We start from the raw sequence: 22,553 nt of genomic DNA, 5'->3' as shown, positions 1-22,553 counted from the left end.
TCTTGGATCGAAGAGCGAGTTTCAAGGAACGTGACCAAGAATGAAAGTTATTGTTGTTAAGGGATGGAGTAACGATGGAAAGGCCGGGATTATCACTGGAATGCATAAAGAAAGGGTCGAGCATGTCTGTTTGATAGTTTCTGGTGTTGTTTTCATGCTTGGGTTTAGGGTTGCTGTGATCGGTGTTCTTTGGGGTGGGAGTTTCATCATCAAACTCCATGAGAGAAGAAGACGACGCGAGATAGAGAAAAGAGAGAAAAAAATGAATGGAGCGAGGAAGGTGGAGAGAACAAGAAGGATGCAGAAACAAGCATAACGAGAGAAAAAAAGAAGACGAAGGGAATTGCAAATCCGGTGAAGAACAAGAAACGAATCCACGTATTGGATAAAGAAACGGATAAGAGCAAGAAAGAGAGAAACGTGATGAGATCACGAGAGAGAGAAACAAAAAATCAGAGTAATCTACTCTTCTCATACCATGTTGACAAATGTCAGCGGATGCATATTGAAGATAAAATTTGAATAGAAAAACTTGAATCTATTATCCATTATATCATATGGTTGTGCCAGCATAATATTTATAATACAATAGACCTCCTTGGGCCAAGGGAATAGCTGATAACTTGTATCAAACCTAGTGCTAATTGGGCTAAAACCATAACGGTTAAATTGGGCCTAAAGAAGCTAAATCTATGATTTAACACTTTCAATATGTTTTTAGTTATTTTAGAATTAAATATGTTTATGGTTTTTTAAATATTCAAAAATATTATTTTTTATAATTAAAATATTACATAAAGGAGAACTAAGGGTTAATCTTTTACACATTCTAAAGGCAATAGTCCTACAAAAGATATTATAATTTGTACCCAAGTAAGAATTCCTCTCAATTTCTTATAATTTTTTTAAGAAACTATATGTAGTGACTAAAATTAGAAATAAATAAGTTTAGAAGACTATAATTCAAAAAAAAAATTAAGAATTAAAATTGAATTTTAGAATATATATATATATATATATATATATATATATATATAATAAAAATTTAAGTGAATTAAACTCTGAGATTCACCAAAGTCACAGCAGACCAGTTTTGTGAGAAAATTATTCATTACAATTTTTCTTTTCACGAGTTTTCAAAAGATCCGTTGTTTTTCTCTCGTAATTATATTTGGTTAGTAATTTTTCTTTTTACCAGTAATTTCGAAGTCTTCCGAAGTCCTCTTGTAATCGGGTTGGAAAACCCTTTGTTCTCCATTTGATTATTGAAAAAAAAACATTTTGAAGTCCCTCAACTTTTACTTTTCAGATCCCATTTTCTCTCATGCCACTAGAATGATATCATCATTTTTGTTGCTCGTATATATCTAATTTTATTCCTATTTTTATCTCCTACTCTCTTTCATATTTTCTAAATCTTCCAATGATACCTGGAAAGACCTTAAGAGCCGATGATATATATATATATATATATATATATATATATATATATATATATATATATATATATATATATTTACTTTACACTATAAAATTGATAAGGTCAACATATTAGCTGAATTGAAGTGAAAAAATGAATGCATATTTCTCAAATGTGCAGCTATTTCCCTTTTGTGACAAAAGAAAGAAGTTTCTACTATGATCCGATGAATACAAGCATATGCATCACAGTTGACAACCCAGCTGTTGTGTTTAAAATCAAATTCTATAGAAATAAAATGAAATCATATTTCCTGAATTGAACAATATTAATTAGCAAAAATGTGTTCTAATACAGTTTATTCAACATACCAACTGTAACACTGTTTTGAAACAAATGAAATTAAAGCTTAGAATAAATAATAGTCCTTCTTTCAGAAATAAAATCAAACTGAAGCTACGATAACAGGAACTTAAACAAGTAAATCATTACAGGACCTTACTTTTTCAATACGTCGAAACCAAACTTTCAACGTATTGATTGGCAGTATACAAACGCATGAATGTGCTATCTGTAACAGTAGCTTGCCTTACTACTCTATTTTCTCTCCAATTATAGCAAATTAGTTGTTTGAGATTGGGAGAGAATATCAGCATATCTTCATTCTCAAAAACATATAATGGCAACAAACTAACAACTTCATAGGAATCACTGTGAAGTATATTATGATAATCAAATTTAAGCAATTTTGTCCAAGACTCTTCTACTCGAAATTCCTTCATCTGCCATATAACAAAATTAAACCCGGTAGAATAGTGAGAAAAACAAAGACACTCCATCAATACCCAAACAATTGGAGGAACAACTGGCACTTGATCAAAACCTCTAGGGAATTGAAGCTCTGTGTAGGTCTCTGTTCTCAAATCAAGTGAGATGATTACAAATTGTTGAACACTAAGATATTTACAACCATAATAATTAGGTTGGATGTTATCACGAAGGACAAACCAGTTAAGACTATTACTCAAATAGACACCAGCATTGGCATGGTTTGAAACTTTGAATTATACTCATAAAGGTTGGCAGGAAAACATTGAATCTTTCTCCAAACATTATCACCGAAAGTGAGAACTCTAACCTCAATGAGATGGAAAGCCACCAGCTTATATTTGTGGGTTAAGTTATCATAACCAAATGAGAACTTAAAGCAGGAATCTAGATCCCAGCAGGAAAAATGGTGAAAAGAGGCTAGTTTTTGAGACAACCATCTAGTTGCTGGGTTCCATAGAGAGAATTCAGCTGCTGGGTTCCATAGATGTAATTCAGTCTTGTAATAAGAACGGACCAAACAGATTAATCCATTGCAGGAACCAATAATTTGAGAGTTCCTTTGAGTCAACTTGTATATAGAATCATGATTGATGATATTGATTGAGGGATTGTCGAGCAAGCTGCGTATGAGGAAGGGATTGAGTAGGGCAATACTTGAAGTACTCGAAAAGGAAAGAATCACGTGTGGGTTTTTTGAAGATTTGATTAGGTGCATTTCGATGAAGAATGGATCGGAGATAAGCGAGTTCCATGACTTGTTCACACACTTGAATCGCAAATGTAATTTTACTTTAAGTGAGGATAGTACCTCGGCGACAAGTTGGTCCGACAAGGTAACCAGCGACGTTTCACGATGCATCTTGTGTGACATAAGTTTGAACCTTACGGCAAGGACAAGCCAAGTGAATTGAGAAAACAAATGCACTATAGAGTGGTTTCTTAGGTCAACATTTAAATAAATTAAAAATTAAAAATTCTAAAAACTAGTCTTTGTTGTAAAAACTATGAAATTTTTTTAAAATAAAATAACCAAAAATTAATAATTTTTATATTATGGAAAATTATGTTTACATATTTTTAAAGTACCATAGATTTTAGATGAGTTTCGATATCTTGAAGCAAAATATATTAACATTTGTTTATTTTAAAAATAATTTTTTATTAAAAATTGACATGGCTCCATGAATGGATGCCCAACTAAATTTGAAGGTTTTGTTCAAGAGTTTCAAGAAGAGAGATATGGTTTTGAAAACCAATAATCTGCCGTGTTATTAAAAGAAAACCAATAATCAATAGATATGTAAGATAAACTAGTTTTACACCGTCATTCAGTCAAAAATCAATAATCTGTCATTTTATTAGAAGAATTTTAAATTATAAGTGTGTTGTGGCGGAATACAATTTTTTTTAAGCAAGAGATATATTGATACGAGAACCAAGTTTTCCAAGCAATTACAATAAGCGAGCTAAAACTCGAGAAGAAAATTACACGCCAAATACATCTTACGGAAGATGAAGAAGAGGATGTTTACAAAACTCGTAAAAATTACAATTGGGTTGGGTAATTTTCCCGATAAAAGCCCATCTCCAAACCAACGCTTTCACGTCCCAAACTATGTCTGAAATGTTCCACATGTCTTCCCTAAAAATAGTTCCATTTCGAACCAACCAAAGAGTCCAAGTGTCTTCCCTAAAAATAATTCCATTTCGAACCAACTAAAGATTCCAAATAATCGCCAACCACACCACTCCCTCCTTTCCCTTTCTAACTTTAACTTTCTTTCCAAAATTGAACCATTTCAAGAAGCTTTCCTTTATGTCCACCGCTCTATAATTATCAAAGCCGATCCAAGCGGCAATATCCTTCCAAACTAAGTCCACATTGTGGCAAGACAGAAGCGAATGAATCAGTTTCTTCATTCATGCAACAAATTACAAGAGGAATTGGAATAAAGGAGAATGCTTCTACGAGTTAACGCACCTCTCGTCGGAAGCTTATTAACAAAACACCTCCATCCAAAAACTTTTACCTTCGTCGGGACGTCATTCTTCCAAACAAGAATAAGCGCTTTATCGTGCTTACCCGAGGGACCATACGAGATATGCTCCGAATTGATAATGTGGTAACAGCTCTTGACCGTGAATCTCCCTTCCGCTTCAGCCTGCCAGTGAATAACGTCCTCAGTTGCTGAATCAATCCTTGTCGCGCCCAGCTCAACAGCAGCATATCCTTAGCAATAACAGAACCGGCCAGTGTGCTAGGCAAAGCTGGAGCCTGCTGTGTCTGCAACGTAATCTCCGTAGCAACAGAATTGTTCCACCGAGAATGCGGAATACCAAAATCTCCCCACAGCCATTCTCCTTCGCGCCAACCTCCCATTAGAGCCACCGAAACATCCTGCAATTGAGATTTGAAGTGTAATTATGCATTTAAAATATTTACTATTAGTTTGTTGAGTTTTGTGTTTGAGCTTTAGTTAGTTTGACGTAATATGAGTTTAGTATATATTATAATTTTGCTTTGTAGTTAGTAACAAGTAGAATCATTTTTATAACTGTTTTTAATGGATGAAAAATTAGTTACAATTTTTTTCTCTCTTTTTTCATTTTCATCTTATTTATCTTGTTCCGCGGTGCTCAACAGTCAACACAAGTGACTCATGACATTCAACACCTCGCTTGGTTTGACAATTAATTTAGCTTTAGAGAAGCATTTAAATATTAAATCTAGAATATTGCCCTCACCTTAAAAAATAATCCTCACTAGACTCAAGAAAAATCTACTCTCATTAAATCTAGAATATTGCCCTCACCTTAAATAATCTCTTGACTAAACTCTTGATGCAGGAATAAGGGTAAAAAAAATTAAGTTGGTTCAGGCACCAAAAGCATAGTAGGATCGGAATGAGGGGAGAGGATATGAGATAAAACACGAAGCCGAAATCACACAAACAAGAACGAAAAAACTCAAGAACAGCGGAAAAACTCCTAAGAACTACGAAACAACAACAATCAATAATACTGATAGAAATCAGAATGGAAAACAGCGAAACTCACAATTATAAGCACGGTTCATTTCTGTTTCGGTTCTATGGCCGAATTATACTCATGTCATTCAACATCTCACATGATATAGGCAATTAATTTGGCTTTAGAGAAGCATTTAAATATTAAATTATGAGAAGTTGCAATTGAAATCAACCCATAGTTAACCACTTGATCTAAATTATGGTCCTCTTGCTTGTTCTGTTCATACTTGATCTAAATTATGGTCCTCTTCCTTGCTCTGTTCATTCTTGTCCTAAGATACAGCAAGTGCAAGACAAACAAACTTGAATAGGATATGCACCATATCTAAATTTTCATTCAATAACTCAAATCATTTAAAAATTCAATGAAACAGTGATCTAGAAGTGGTTGCATTTGGCGAAATGAAACTTATTTTATCTATGGAGGGTGAATCTAAATTACACTATGAAAAGTAGTAAATGTCAGTGAATCAAATGAAACTTATTTCATCTACGTAGGTTGGATATCTAAATTAACTATGAAAACTAGTAAATGTTAGTGAATCAAAACCCTCATGAGAGACGCTACCTCAAGATAAATAAAAAAGCTACCGATGTGAACAATATTAATTAGCAAAAACGCTTTAATGCACAAATAACTGACTTCTAACCAATCAAGGTGGCAGAATCATCTGGTTTATTCAACATAACAACTGTAACAATGTTTTGAAGCAATCGAAATTAATACAACTTAAAATAAATAATCATTCAGAAATACAATCAAACCAAAGCTATGATAACAAGAACTTAAACATGAAAATCATTGCAGAAACTTACTTTCAATTGACTGAAAACAAACTTTCAACATAATTGTTGATATTAAACCAACTTATGTGTATTCTATTTGTAACTGTAATTTGCCTTACTACTCTATTTTCTCTGCTATTATAGAGAATTAATTGTTTAGGATTGCTGGAGAATATAAGCGTATCTCCATTCTCAAACACATGCAGTGGCAACATTTCATGAACTTCAAAAACACCACATTGATTACAATATTCAAATTTAAGCAATTTCGTCCAAGATTCCTGGACTCCAAATTCCTTCATCTGCCATATAACAAAATTACACCCCTTAGAAAAGTGAGAAAAACAAAGACATTCCATCAACACGCAAACAATTGGTGGAACATCGGGCACTTGATCAAAATCATGAGGGAACAAAATCTGCGTGTTGGTCTCTATTCCCAAATCAAATGAGATGATCACAAATTGTTGAACACTAAGATTCCTACTACGATAACAATCATTAGGGCGGAAACCTCGAAGGGAAAACCAATTAAGGCTATTATTCAAATATACACCATTCAATTGGTAACAAGGGTAAGCTTCCTCGTAGGGATAGGTAGGAAATACTTGAACATTTCTCCAAACATTATCACCAATAGTGAAAACTTGGACCTGCTTGGAACGGAAGGCCACCACCTTATATTTGTCCGTTAAATTATCATAACCGAATGACAACTTAAACAAGCAATTAGAATCATAGTACCAAGAGTCTAGTTTTTGAGACAAACATCTGGTTGCTGGATTCCATAAATAGAGTTCTATCTCACGCTTAGGATATGGGGGAGAAGTGACTAAACAAGTCAATCCATTGCAGGAACCAATAATATGACAACACTTTTCCATCAAGTATATAGAATCTTTTGGGAAGAGATTGATGGAGGGATTCTCGAGCAAACTGCGTAGTATGGAAAGATTCTGTAGGCCAATTTTGGAATTGGAACGTAAGTATGTGAGGGAATGAAGAATGTGTGGGTTTCGTGATGATTTAATGAGGTGCATTTTGACGAAGAATGGATCGGAGATGAGTGAGTTCCATGACTTGTTCACACATTTGAATCGCATTAGTGATTTTACTTTAAGCGAGGATAGTACCTCTGCGATAAGTTCTTCCGGCAAGGTTGCCGGCGATGATACAATGGTTTCATGATAGATAATCATCTTGTGAACCCTTAAGGCGGCAATCCTAGTGAACGGACAACACAACACAAAAGATTGATCTATGGTTTTTATTAGCATATATTTAGTACTTCCAAATCTTATTCTATAATTTGATTTAATTTAATAGTCTTAATTGATGAATTAAATTATTTAAGAGATTGATATTTTCTCTCAATTTATTTCACTTCTCAATCACTTGCTAAGATCGATGACAAAAATATTTCAATCCTTTTATTATTTATTTATATGAAAAAAAATGTTTTTTCTTAATTCTATAACGTGTAACAAAAATATTTCAATCCATTTATTATTATATTGTGTGCCACACTTATCTCCCAATTCTGTTTTTTTTAAAGAGGTCAATTTTGTTGCTACTCATTGTAAAGTGATAATCTACTCTAAATGATATGTAATAATTAAATTTTGCCACATAAATTAAAGGGTTAATACCATTTTTGCTCCCTGCCATTTGACCTCTTTCTGGTTTATCCCCTGTAAATTTTTTTTTTTGCAAATGCCCCCTTGCCATTACAAGATTCCATCAATTTGGACCTTCGACAGATCTGGCACATGCCAAATACCTACGTGTCTGGCTGAGTGGCATTTTTTTTATTTTCCATTTATTTTAAATGCCACATAAGTTTAATTACATGCCACATCAGTATTTGAGAGTTATAAGTGTTAATCATCTTCAACCTTGCACTTCGTCTTCTTCAACCAAGCAGTGAAAAATAGGGCACAAAAATGGACTCTACAAGGAGCTCGTCAGTTGGCAATTCAATCGGTAGATCAATACCCAGATGTGGATGCAACGAATCAATGAAGATGTTTGTCTCAAACACACACGAAAACCCTCGGAGGAAGTTTTGGAGATGCAAGAATCGTGGAAAGGTGATTTCTATTCTGTTTCTTCGTTCTAAATAGACTATAGTACCAATTCTGATCCATGTGAAATGTGTATTTGGCTCTGTAGAGTGATGCAGCATGCGATTTGTTTCTTTGGGATGATGAAGTCGTGGAACACATTATGAGAGGTGGGAAGAAAGAAGTTTTCAGAGGTGGAGAGTTGGTTATCAATAACAGTGAATTCACACTTGATCAAATGAAAGCTTTTGGATTACAGTTTGGGAAAGAGTTTGGAAAGGAGTTTTTCAAAGAATTTGGCCTAGAGGCATCTTCAAAGAAGGTTGAAAAGTTGAAGTTGCTGAATGAAGAAAGGAAAACAAACTTCAGGTTGATGGTGGCCTTGGTAGCATCTTGGATGTTGTTGTTTGTTGTATACAAGATGTGTTAACTGTTGTGTACTTTTTTTGCAATGTAATGGTATAATGGCCTTGGTGTAATAGAATGGATTTTGCTGTAACGATTTTGTTTGCAACTGTTGTGTACTTTTGTTTCTTTAACATGTATCATTTCAGTTGAATGGTGTAATGATTTTGGTGTAATAGAATGGATTTTAGCATGTATAGTCTACTTTTGGTGCAATGTAATGGTGTTTCTAAACCATATCTTATAGCATTTCAAATATATAATCATAACTTCATAATAAAAAAAGCACTATAAGTGCATATGTCATAATTGTTACATATTCAACACACAACCAAATACATAATCAAAAAAGCACATAGTATTGTTCATCTGTTATAGTTGCAACAAACATAAACTTAACATAGCCAATACAAGTCAAACAGAGTTCCTATTTTTTAGAGATATCACTCCAAGACTTCATAGCCCTTAGACAAGTCCCTAGCTTTGGGTCTGAGCCAACTTCAATATGCTCCTGAGTTAATGTACCCTGTTCATCCTCTTGAATGACAAGAGGGTTATCACTACTTCCAGGTCCCTGTTGAGTCAAAGTTTTTAGCACCCTCAGCCTGCTACTTGATCTCTTCTGTCCAGCAAGAATCAATTTTTTCTTGATCTTGAGCTTCTTGACCACCTTTGGGGCAGCAGTAGTGATTATTTGTGGACCTTGGGCTTCATTTGGCATCTCGTCTTTCTCGACCACAAGTCCTTCTTCCTCCATTTGATCAGCATCATTGTTGACTGCAGGTTCTGCAACAGGGTCTGCAACTTCTTCATCAACAGGGTCTGCAACTTCTTCAACAGGGTCTGCAACCTCAGCATCAACAGGGTCTGCAACTTCTTCATCAACAGGGTCTGCAACCTCAACATCATTGTTGATTGCAGGTTTCTTCCTAGGAGCCTTCCTCTGAAAATGAAAACAAGTTAATAACAAGATTATTTCAAAAACATTACAACAAAAAATTCAAATGGAATGGAAAGGTACCTTTCTTTTCAAGGCAGCCGGATTTTGACTTGTAGCCTTACACTTTCTTGAGTTATGACCAATTTTGTCACACTTTGTACACCTATATGTTACTCCAACCCTCCTCATTCTTATACCTCCTTCACCAAGCTCCCTGAATCGAAGCTTCTTAGGCCTACCAGGTCTTTTCTTATACAATGGAGGAAGTAAGTCATCTGCTTCAACTGGTGGCCACATATCCATCCCATTAATTGGGCTAATTGCAACACTATATGCCTCTCCATATTTCTCCCTAGAATACCAATTATCCACATAGTCTTCAGGTTTAAATTGCCTATAGGCCAATGCTGCACAAGCATGCCTGCAAGGAATACCTACTAAATCCTAAAACCTACAAGAACATGTTTGTCATACCCCAAAATTTGCCCATACTATTTCTCTTGTTCAAATTCAAACCAAGATATAAAGCTCAAAGACAAACTCTCCTAAACAAGGCTCAGAAACTAGGGTTCGGTTTGTTCAAGGGAAAGTCAATGAATCAATGGCTCCAAGGCATCCCATATGGCTCAAAGTACCTCACATTACCTCTATGACAATTATCAAGTTTCAGCTTAAAGGATTGGTCACTCAAATGTTCAGAAAGTCAACAATCGACTGGGTTGACCTGAAAGTCAACTGGGGTCAAAGTAAAGTCAAAACTCCTGATTTGTTTGTCAAGATCCTCATTATGAAGTATCATTCACCATTTGATCAAGGATTGATCATGGTTCATCAAGAAAAGCTCCAGAATCATCAAGAACCTGAGTTTCTAAATTAGGGTTTTTAAGGAGAAAGCCAACCCAACTTTGACCAGCCATAACTTTCACATGGAACATCAGAAATTTCCCATCCAAAGCTCATTTTGAATGAAATTGAATTCTATACAACTTTGTCTCTCACATGCCAAGGCTAAAAATGCTTAATTTGGGAGATATGAGCCAAAACATTACAGGTCCTTTTGGAAGATCGCAAAAAGCTTTTTTTTGTCAGGAGCCATATCATCAAGATAAAATCTCAAATGAAAAATATGTCCTAAAGTGGCTTGTAGAAGACATCTTGGGATTTCCAAAAAGTCATAGAACTCTTCCATACCTTAAAAATTGAGCAAGTTATGATTGACAAAAGTTGGGCAAAAAATTGAAAAATACATGAAACCTTAAATGAGCAAGTTCAAGTTTTTGAGTATTGGGCCTTTGTTTTTGGACTTCCCACGTGACTTTAAGGTTAAAAGGGGCCCATAGGTCATATATTATTTATTTTATAATTTTATTTCATTTATATTTGTTTTTATTCACCTAAATTCAATATAAAATCAAATAAAATTATAAAAAGATCATATAGTTAATGACTAAAAATCTTCATCAAATTTTCAATCAAATCAAGACCAATTCAAGGGCTAAATAAAAGGAAGAATGTGAGGAACATATTGGTGCAATATTGAAACAAAATTGAAAGAATTTATATCTTTTTCAATCAAATCCCCATGGGCCAAATGATATGATTCTCTTCTATTTTTGTTGACCTAAAACAATTCTCACTATATATACTACAAGGGCAGATGAGAGAGACACGTTTTGCAGCCTAGGGAACAAGGATTCAAAGCTTCCAAAAATCTCAAAAACTAGGGCACACGAAAATTCTTTGATCCAGCCACTTTCAAGGTCTTCTATTCATCCAATTTGATTCCTCAGGTAACATACGTCCAATATATCAGGTTTATAGTATGTAGGAGTGTGTGGTATTCGTGTTCCATGCCTTGAATAACTATGGTGTTTTCTTAAATTTCGTTTTTTATTATTCACCATGTTTCAATGCAATTTGATGGTTGTTTTGAAGCTTTGACATGAGGACACCAAGTTGCCATGGCTAGGGCAAAAGCTTTGAAGCTTTGCGTTCTCACCCTTACAGGGCGTTCCAGGCCAAGCCGATACTACCAATGGACTCAGAAAGCTCGTCATGGTAGATCTGGGTGGTTCGTTTTATTATCTGACTCGTTTTGTTTCAGGATGTAAGAATGCAGGATTTGCTATGAAACATTCATGTCAATATCGTAGCTAAAACATGGTGAAACCGTAGCTAAGTATTTGCAGGTGGAAAGAGGAAGAGGAGCGTGAGGAAGACAGTACGTGGAGGTTTTTGTGTGGCTGGTCAATTTGTCAAACAAGTCCCTCTGGTTCTGATTGGGTAGACGCGCCACACTGGGTCCCACGCGCATCCTGTTCCACTAGACTTAAATTTCCTTTTTATTTTAATTTTGTTTGTATTGTTATCAACAAGCGAATTTGGCACAGCTGGCTAAAGAAGAAGGCTGGTTACCATCAAGACCTGGGTTCAAACCTTGCTGTCCACAATTTAATTTTTCTTCATTTGAAATTAAAGGTTCTATGCAGCGATGCCAGGAAGGACCACCGTGCACCTCGCGCAAGGACCATCAGATTAATCCCAGTGCGAGATCTAGCGTCTTTAAGCTTGCAGGTCTACCATGGAACTCATAAGGACCACCACACCAGATTTGAAATTAAAGGTTCTATGCAGCGATGCCAGGAAGGACCACCGTGCACCTCGCGCAAGGACCATCAGATTAATCCCAGTGCGAGATCTAGCGTCTTTAAGCTTGCAGGTCTACCATGGAACTCATAAGGACCACCACACCAGATTACCAGCTAAGTTTTCTAAATTTTTATTTTTTAATATTTTGGCTATTTCTTTTTCTTTTTTAGTATATAATTCTTTTCTTTTTATTTATTTATTTTCACTTATTTAATAAATTAATTTTTCTTTATAATAATTTTACATTTATTTATTTTTAATCGAAAACTCGATTTTTCCACAATTTTATCAATAAGTATTTTTAGACAATAAAAATTGTTATTTTTGTATATACTTTTAATTAATTATTTAATTGAAAATTAATAATTAATTTTTAGATTTGTTAACTTCGATTCATTTATAAACCCTAGAATCCTTAGGTAGGTGTTGTCCACTAACGCATTTTTATGCCTTATAAATCTTTTGGGTCACAATAAGTTTTCTTAAATAACCCTTTTAGGTTCAGGATTAGATTTGTAAACTTTTTAGGGTTTGTAGATCTTTAATCAATTAGGGTTTAGATCAGTTAATGCACTAACCACTTTGTCATACCCCAAATTTGTCCTACCCCTTTCTAACTGGCTTAGACTTTTCATTTCATGTACATACTCTATATTAGGGCATTAACATAACTCATGCATCATTAATCAATAAAACTTTGCATGGGGTCAAGGATCTTGGAAGCTAGGGTTTTGATATGGTCGTTCATAGTGGACTTCTTTCTCCTACAACTACAAGGTTTCCTCTATGAAGATTCACCGAGAGCAAGAGGACTATGGTTTTTTATACATGGTGTCTAAATTTTGTTACTCCACCAAGGTTCAATGGATTCCATGCTAAGGTTTTCTACTGTGTTTCAAGTCTTACCTTCATCCAAAGGACTCCTCAAGACATTCTTTTTGTGATCATTAAGTCAAAGGCTATGGTTTGAATTGCTAAAAGTGTGAGCATGATTAAAAGTTTCCTTTTGTTCAAGGCGTGGTTATCCCTTCAATTTTATTGTTGCTTGTCATACAGGTTAATATAGATTGAAGAATTAGGGGTAGAACTTCATTGATCGGTATATGGGTTTGAGATCAGGTGATTCCATTAGTTCGAGGTTTGTCAAGAGGATCAAAATTGCTTGAGCACACAAAGTTGAATAGTTTAGATGACTTTCTGGGTATTCAAATAATAACATCAAGGCATTGTTCAATGTTACAAAAATTCCAAATATTCTCCACAAATTCCAAGTCCATTGGTCCCACTTCAAACAATTATCACATTTCGGGGTTCATTTTCATAGTCCAAGAAACCATGTCATCATAAAAGAGGAGCATTTCACTACCATTCTAAGTCATAAAGAGATTATACATTCACAAACGTCCGTTCAAAAAAACCATTACACCATTAAATTTCCATACAAAACATTGATACATTCCGAATACAAACATATCCCTACAGTGTCCACAAAATAAACTCATCACAAAACTATACAAAGGGGATAGCCTTCATGCCATAATAACAAGGCCCAAGTCTTGCACCATGGACCGCCAAAAACCATCTTCACTAAATCATAGCCTCACCGTCAAAAGCCAATAGAACATCACCCCTGCTGCATCCTCACCTGCATACGACAACCTATCAAGTCAGCCAGTATACATTCAAAGAAAACCATGAAAATCCTATACTTGCAGCCACTTCACTTGCCAACCGAAACCGCACCGCCAAGGACATTCCAAACACACAAGCCTGCTGCCAAAACCGAACTGCATAAAGAAGCCATGATCAGCGGCGAAACGGAACGACTTCAGCTGCACAAAAGAAGAAAACAGTTTAGAAATGATCTCACAGAAACCTGCAACAAAATTGGATTCAGAACAGTGTCAAATTCTCATCCGATGCACATTTGAATTCAGTTCAAAAACAGTTCAGCAAGTCTAGTATGTTCAAATCAGAATCAAAACAGGTTCCAAGTCAATACACTGGCAGTTCATCCATGATCAAATCTATACATTTAAAACCATATTGAATCCCTACAAGTTCACATTAACAGCCATTTCCTAACGGTTCAAATTCAAGACCAAGGTCCCTGCAGCATTCAAGATAAAACAGAATCCAAATTCACATAAGTTCTAATAACTAACTACTTTACATTTTCGCCTTCAGTTCAATAATCCCATCAGTTCAGAATACAACCAATACCTACCTCAGTCCCACTCACCTCACTTTAAGTTTCAGCCAACTATCATAACTAACAGTGACTAATCCCCTGCATAAAACCTTTAACAGAATCTCTCAACTCTCATAACAGAAATCAAACAACCTCTAACTGCCATATAACTAACCCCAATAGAATCAGTTACTAACACATAACCACCTAACTGACTTCAACCAACTTAATCCTCACCTTCCATTCTCTAACCGAATTCACTCAATCCTATGGCTGAGATTTCACCTCTCATCTAACTGATATCCTCTCCTTCAACCCCTATATAATCCAATCATCACCTTCAGATTCTCTCTCTCGATCCATTCACCATTTCTGAACTTCCACACACACCACAATCATCACTTCACATTCATTCTTTCTTCATCTTCCTTCTCTCTCACAATTCTCTGCAACTTCTCTTTCTTCTCCTTCAACCTTCACCGTCACCTTCATCTTCCACCCTCACCACCATTAGAGCACAACCACAAGCCTCCCTCAGAGTTCCTCCATTGAACTCTGAGTGAAGGTGTGCTAAACCACTCCTCTTCGTCCCTACCACCTCACCGTAACTCCCCTCACGACAACTCTCAACGCACAACAAATAACAATACGCAAAACCGAAAGAAAAGAACAGAGAAGAAGAAGAAGATGAAGATGAAGCGGCAAGCAAGAGCTAAAGAGGAATCGAGACTCACCTGAAGAAATTCTCCGCTTATCGCGTTCATTTCGCGCATCCAACAATTGCAAGCCGTTCTTCATTATCAAGATCATTGCAGGTAAGTACATTCATCTCTGCGCCTCGTTTTTCTTTCTCTGATGCCATGGTAGCTTGTAGCTTCTATCAAACTTCGGATTTATGTTGATACCTCGCGTTGTTTGAGCGTTGTACACTGGTCCTTTCACACTTAGGGTTAGATTTGAGTAAGGTTTGAATTGGACGTTAGAGGTGAGAGAGGTACAGGTGGTGGTCGATTCACGGCGGCGCGTTAGAACGAATCGGTGGAGGGATGGAAAATCGCCGCCGTCTGTTTAGAAGGGAAGGAGAGTCTGAGAACGTGAATGTCACTATACTGAACCCTAATTTCCCCTTTGTTGTTTTAATTGATTTTCTTTTTAATAAAATCTGGAAATGAATCATAATGCACTGGGCCACGAATTGCTAATGCACACCCCCCTGTGGCCCGTTCCATCATTTTTGGCACGTGAGAGAAATCTGAATAAAAAGTCTGGGCTTTTGCTGACTGCACCCCTATGGCCCAACGTAATTTCTTTTTTTTTGTCAACAATAGTCTCCTTGGGCCAAGCTTTGGGCCTCCTGCGCCAATTACTCTCAGCACCACTGATTTCACTAGTAAACCCCCTGATTCCATTATTCCATGTGTAGAATTAGTTTTTGTACATAGTTTTTTTCCTATCTTTTTTAGATGATAAAAACACAATAAATTCATCATTTTCTAATTAGATTTTAGGTGTTTTGTTTAGAAATTAATTGTTAGATTTTTAGGATTTGTTAACAATAAAAGCTCAAAAAGATAATAGTATTTTTTGGGTTACTTTTGCACTTAATTTTGATTTGTTTCTTATGTGCTTTTGTGCTAAATTTTGTATGTTTGTGTTTACATTGATTTTGGCCATAACATTAGGCCTAGTCTTTTTCCTTAAATCCTATAACTTTAGGTAGACATTCCTGTTAGAACAAGATTTGTTCTGATCAATTATCTTAGTTTTGATGATAACAATAATATGAATTTTGCTTAAGATTATATGGTACTCTAATCCAATGCAATTTCCCTTTCAGGAAATATATAAAGAGTACGCATAATTCAGCGCTCAGAAGCTTTGTCTCAAAGGGTTCAGCATGCAACATCAGAACATGGTCTGGCAAGACATCAGAAGATGGTCGAAGCAGAATCAGAACATGGGTCTATGGAAGCATCAGAAGAACAAGAGAACAGAAGCACTGAAGTTCTGATGGTATCACGCTCAGAAGCACTTCGAGGTCAGAAGATCAGAAGATGCTATGCACCAAGCTGTTTGACTCTGATGATATTCAAACGTTGTATTCACAAACATCAGATCAGAAGGAAGTACAAGTGGCAAGCTACGCTGACTGACAAAAGGAACGTTAAAAGCTATTCTAGGCTACGTCAGTAGACACAGCGTGAACAAGGCTCGAGGTAGTTGACAAAAGCGTATAACATTAAATGCGATGCTGTACGGAACACGCAAAGCATTAAATGCATTCAACGGTCATCTTCTCCAACGCCTATAAATATGAAGTTCTGATGAGAAGCAAGGTTGACGATTTTAACGATTCTGCACCAAAACAACTCATATTCAACTTGCTGAAATGCTGTTCAAATCTAAACTCAGAATCTTCATCTTCATCAAAGCTCACTACATTGCTTTTGTAATATATTAGTGAGATTAAGCTTAAACGATTAAGAGAAATATCACAGTTGTGATTATCGCTTTTAAGAAGCATTTGTAATACTCTTAGAATTGATTACATTAAGTTGTAAGGAACTAGAGTGATCGTGTGGATCAGAATACTCTAGGAAGTCTTAGGAGTGAACTAAGCAGATTGTAACTAGAGTGATCGTGTGGATCAGTATACTCTAGAAAAGTCTTAGAGGGTATCTAAGCAGTGTTCCTGGAGTGATCAGTGTGTGATCAGTAGACTCTGGAAGACTTAGTTGCTGACTAAGTGGAAAACCATTGTAATCCGTGCGATTAGTGGATTAAATCCTCAGTTGAGGTAAATCATCTCTGCGGGGGTGGACTGGAGTAGTTTAGTTAACAACGAACCAGGATAAAAATAACTGTGCATTTTATTTTTATCTGTCAAGTTTTTAAAGCTACACTTATTCAAACCCCCCTTTCTAAGTGTTTTTCTATCCTTCAATTGGTATCAGAGCGCCAGTTCTAAGGTGCAAGCACTTAACCGTGTTTAGAAAAGATTCAGGAAGAGAAAAACGCTTCAGTAAAAGATGGTTGATGAAAGTGAAAAGTCTACACCTACACCTGCATCTACATCTGGCTCTGCTGAGCAATACAACGGTAACAATGGTTATACTAGACCGCCGGTATTTGATGGTGAAAACTTTGAATACTGGAAAGATAAACTGGAAAGTTACTTTCTTGGTCTAGATGGTGATCTATGGGATCTTCTGATGGATGGTTACAAACATCCAGTAAATGCCAGTGGCGTAAAGCTGTCAAGGCAAGAAATGAATGATGATCAGAAGAAGCTTTTCAGGAATCATCATAAATGCAGAACTGTTTTGCTGAATGCTATCTCTCATGCTGAGTATGAGAAGATATCTAACAGGGAAACGGCCTATGACATATATGAGTCCTTGAAAATGACTCATGAAGGAAATGCTCAAGTCAAGGAGACTAAAGCTCTAGCTTTAATCCAGAAGTATGAAGCCTTCAAGATGGAGGATGATGAAGACATTGAAAAGATGTTTTCAAGATTTCAAACTCTTACTGCTGGATTGAGAGTTCTTGACAAGGGATACACCAAGACTGATCACGTAAAGAAGATCATCAGAAGCTTACCCAGAAGATGGGGTCCTATGGTGACTGCATTCAAGATTGCAAAGAATCTGAATGAAGTTTCTCTGGAAGAGCTTATCAGTGCCTTGAGGAGTCATGAAATAGAGCTGGACGCAAATGAGCCTCAAAAGAAAGGTAAGTCTATTGCATTAAAATCAAATATCAAGAAATGCACTAACGCTTTTCAGGCTAGAGAAGAAGATCCTGAAGAATCAGAATCTGAAGAAGAAGATGAACTGTCCTTGATCTCCAGAAGGCTAAATCAACTCTGGAAGACCAAGCAAAGGAAGTTCAGAGGCTTCAGAAGTTCAAAGAAATTTGAACGTGGAGAATCTTCTGATGACAGAAGATTTGACAAGAAGAAGGTCATGTGCTATGAATGCAATGAGCCTGGACACTACAAGAACGAATGTCCAAATCTTCAGAAGGAAAGTCCCAAGAAAAAGTTTCATAAGAAGAAAGGTCTTATGGCAACCTGGGATGAGTCAGAAGATGATTCAGAAGATGAGCAGGCTAACTGTGCGCTGATGGCGACAGAAGATGATGAATCAGAATCTACATCAGAATCAGATTCTGAAGAGGTATTTTCTGAACTTACTAGAGATGAGTTAGTTTCCGGTCTAACTGAACTTCTGGAACTCAAGTCTCAGATTAGTCTCAAATACAAAAAGCTGAAAAAGCTATTTGAATTTGAAACAAAGAAGCTTGAGTTGGAAAATTCTGAATTAAAAGAAAAACTTTTAAATATCCAATAATGTTGGATCTCCTTCTGATTCAGAAAAATCCACTCCTAGTTTAAACCATATTCTGAAAGAATATGATTTAAGTTTCCGAAAGTTCTTATCTAGAAGTATTGGCAGAAGTCAGCTAGCTTCTATGATATATGCTGTGTCTGGAAACAAAAGAGTTGGCATTGGTTTTGAGGGTGAAACCCCATACAAACTTGAACCTGTTGATGAAATGAAACTCACATACAAGCCATTGTATGATCAGTTCAAGTATGGCCACTCTCATGATATTAGGCACACTTCACATGCTCAAAGTTTTCACATAACACACACCAAAAAGCATGTGACACAACCTAGGAAATATCATGAAACTCACATTAAGAATTATCATGCTGTTCCTCCTATTGCTTACAATGTTAAACCCAAGTTCAATCAGAACTTGAGGAGAACTAACAAGAAAGGACCCAAGAAAATGTGGGTACCTAAGGATAAGATTATTCCTATTGCAGATATCCTTGACTGCAAAAAGGACAAAGCACAACATGTCATGGTACCTGGACTCTGGATGCTCGCGACACATGACAGGAAGAAGGTCTATGTTCCAAGACCTGGTACTTAAGTCTGGAGGAGAAGTCAAGTTTGGAGGAGATCAGAAGGGCAAGATAATTGGCTCTGGAACTATAAAGTCTGGTAACTCTCTTTCCATCTCTAATGTACTTCTTGTAGAAGGATTAACACATAACCTCTTATCTATCAGTCAATTGAGTGACAATGGTTATGATATAATCTTTAATCAAGAGTCTTGCAAGGCTGTAAATCAGAAGGATGGCTCAATCCTATTTACAGGCAAGAGGAAGAACAACATTTATAAGACAGATCTGCAAGATCTTATGAGTCAGAAGGTGACTTGTCTTATGTCTGTTTCTGAAGAGCAGTGGGTCTGGCACAGAAGGTTAGGTCATGCTAGTTTGAGAAAGATTTCTCAGATTAACAAACTGAATCTGGTCAGAGGACTCCCTAATCTGAAATTCAAATCAGATGCTCTTTGTGAAGCATGTCAGAAGGGCAAGTTCTCCAAACCTGCATTCAAGTCCAAGAATGTTGTTTCTACCTCAAGGCCATTAGAACTCTTGCACATTGATCTGTTTGGCCCAGTCAAAACAGCATCTGTCAGAGGGAAGAAATATGGATTAGTCATCGTAGATGATTATAGCCGCTGGACATGGGTAAAATTCTTAAAACACAAGGATGAGACTCATTCAGTGTTCTTTGATTTCTGCATTCAGATTCAATCTGAAAAAGAGTGTAAAATCATAAAGGTCAGAAGTGATCATGGTGGTGAATTTGAGAACAGATCCTTTGAAGAATTCTTCAAAGAAAATGGTATTGCCCATGATTTCTCTTGTCCTAGAACTCCACAGCAAAATGGGGTTGTAGAACGAAAGAATAGGACTCTGCAAGAAATGGCCAGAACCATGATCAATGAAACCAATATGGCTAAGCATTTCTGGGCAGAAGCAATAAACACTGCATGCTATATTCAGAATAGAATCTCTATCAGACCTATTCTAAATAAGACTCCCTATGAATTGTGGAAGAATAGAAAGCCCAACATTTCATATTTCCATCCTTTTGGATGTGTATGCTTTATTCTGAACACTAAAGATCATCTTGGTAAGTTTGATTCCAAAGCTCAAAAATGTTTCCTTCTTGGATATTCTGAACGCTCAAAAGGCTACAGAGTATACAATACTGAAACATTGATTGTAGAAGAATCAATCAATATCAGGTTTGATGATAAGCTTGGTTCTGAAAAACCAAAGCAGTTTGATAATTTTGCAGATTATGATATTGACATATCAGAAGTTGTTGAGCCAAGAAGCAACGCATCAGAAGCAGAGCTTCTCAGAAGCAAAGAATCTGAAGATCAAGTATCAGCTTCTCTGGAGGATCTAAGCATTTCTGAAGAACCATCTGTCAGAAGATCATCCAGACTCATCTCTGGTCATTCAGAAGATGTCATTCTTGGAAAGAAGAATGATCCAATCAGAACAAGAGCATTCCTTAAGAACAATGCAGATTGTCAATTAGGTCTTGTATCTTTGATCGAGCCAACTTCTGTTGATCATGCTCTAGAAGATCCAGACTGGATAATTGCTATGCAAGAAGAACTGAATCAGTTTACAAGGAATGATGTTTGGGATCTTGTTCCTAGACCAGATGGATTCAATATAATTGGTACAAAATGGGTCTTCAGAAACAAGCTCAGAATGAGAAGATGAGAGATTCTTATATATGGGTATCTTCTGAAATGAAATCTTTTTCTTAAGAAGTTCTGATTGAAATCGATTAGAAATTGTGATTCAGTTATTACTAACGTTTCATTGTCTAAGTTGATTCAGAATATCTATAAAAGCAAAACAGCTGTAACTGGCTATCCAGATGGTAAACACGTGTTCACTATTCCTGGACAAGCGTGCGTGCAGTTGAGGGGACGTCTACTTAGGTAACTATGCAAATCACGTCTTTTGTCATTATTATCTCTCCTCATGTCACGTAACATTAAATGCTTTTCATCATTTACTCTATTTCAGTTTTCTTTTTATACTCTTCAAACGTTTTTTTTCCCTCTCATATTTCTCTCTCTCTCTGCATTCGGTTTCTTTTTCGTCTCTCTCTCTTTTCATATCTTAAACCCTAGCAGTTTCCAATATCTGCAAATTCATCATGAATCCATCGTCAAACTCTGGGAATCAAGACAATGATAGGAAACAAAAGAGAAAGGCAACTGCTGAACCAGAAACCAAACCTAAAAGAGTAAGGATCTCCTATGACCCTCTCAAAGTGTATCAACCCCTTGACGGTTCCCCTCAATCACCTCCCTCTTCAAAGACCTCCACCACCTCTTCCTCCTCATTCATCCTCTCGGAACCACCTTCTTCACCATCTGATATCTCCTCTCCTTCAACCCTTCCATCAGATATTTCTTCATCTCTCTCATACCCTTTTCCCACCAGAACACCTAATCCCTATAGTGTTGTTCTTCCCGACTCAAGGTTCATTGTCAACCCTCCAACCCCTACCACTCAAACATATCTGGAGCTTTTACATGCTGATGTAAATGGCTGGTTGGAAATTCTAGGTGCTGCTCACCTTAATCATCTGGATGAGTATGCTACAAACAACCTTTGGAATACCTTTCGTCAGGACTTTCTGGATAAGGCTACAGACACTCAGAGAAGGATTATGTCTGAAGCTCCTGGTGTTCGTGGTCTCCGGTTGGAAGTTGGTGAGAGCAGCCATCACCATCTCATCAGGAACAGAAGTGTTCTTGAAAGGAAGATACCAGCAGATGAGTTGGAAGAAGAAAATCTCTGTAGAGACATCGTGGTGTGGAGACCATGGTTTCGTGTGCTGACTAGAGATTTTCAGTGGCTGTTCAACTGGTTCAGAATGAACCCTTCTGAAAAAGCACCTCACATGGTCTTTCCAGTAGTGGTTTATCGTGCTGAAGATGCTGGTCCTACTCCTCCAACAAACCTAGCAGCTATTCTTCAAGCATTGGAAGATGGAACTTCTGAGCTGCCTGAACCAGAATATGCTAAGGCTACTTTTGAGTCAGACTCAGATGAGGAAATGGAAGATGCACAAGCTGAAGATCTCCCAGTAGATCACTCTGCTGAGATTGATGTCCCTCTTGGCAGAAATACTGGTGCTTCCTCTTCTGGTGAAACCTCAGCTCTGATGGAGACCTTGGAAACTCTTCATCAGAATCAAGCTATGCTGGCTTCTCGTTTGGACGCGCAAGAAGCAGCCAATGCTGAGTTTCGTTCCTTCATGTCAAGGCAAGCTACAAGCACTGACGGGATTCATGATGTTCTGGCGCGGATTTTGCGTAGGCTAGGATCTTA

The 22,553-nt window shown here is 36.6% G+C and overlaps 1 protein-coding gene and 1 pseudogene across 1 annotated transcript; one reads left to right on the top strand and one right to left on the bottom strand.

Moving 5' to 3' along the window:
• Window positions 1–1,926: 1,926 nt before the first annotated feature.
• Window positions 1,927–3,110, bottom strand: LOC131597043 (F-box/kelch-repeat protein At3g23880-like; annotated as a pseudogene).
• A 4,899-nt stretch (window positions 3,111–8,009) lies between these two features.
• Window positions 8,010–8,687, top strand: LOC131597042 (uncharacterized protein At4g04775-like). Its single transcript, XM_058869763.1, has 3 exons — window positions 8,010–8,156; window positions 8,239–8,498; window positions 8,612–8,687. The coding sequence occupies exons 1-3, from the start codon at window positions 8,010–8,012 to the stop codon at window positions 8,685–8,687; spliced, it is 483 nt and encodes a 160-aa protein (XP_058725746.1).
• Window positions 8,688–22,553: the final 13,866 nt, after the last annotated feature.

The sequence above is a fragment of the Vicia villosa genome, linkage group LG4 (genome assembly GCF_029867415.1).
Source record: "Vicia villosa cultivar HV-30 ecotype Madison, WI linkage group LG4, Vvil1.0, whole genome shotgun sequence".
NCBI lineage: Eukaryota > Viridiplantae > Streptophyta > Magnoliopsida > Fabales > Fabaceae > Vicia > Vicia villosa.
This window is presented reverse-complemented; position numbering and strand designations above follow the sequence as displayed.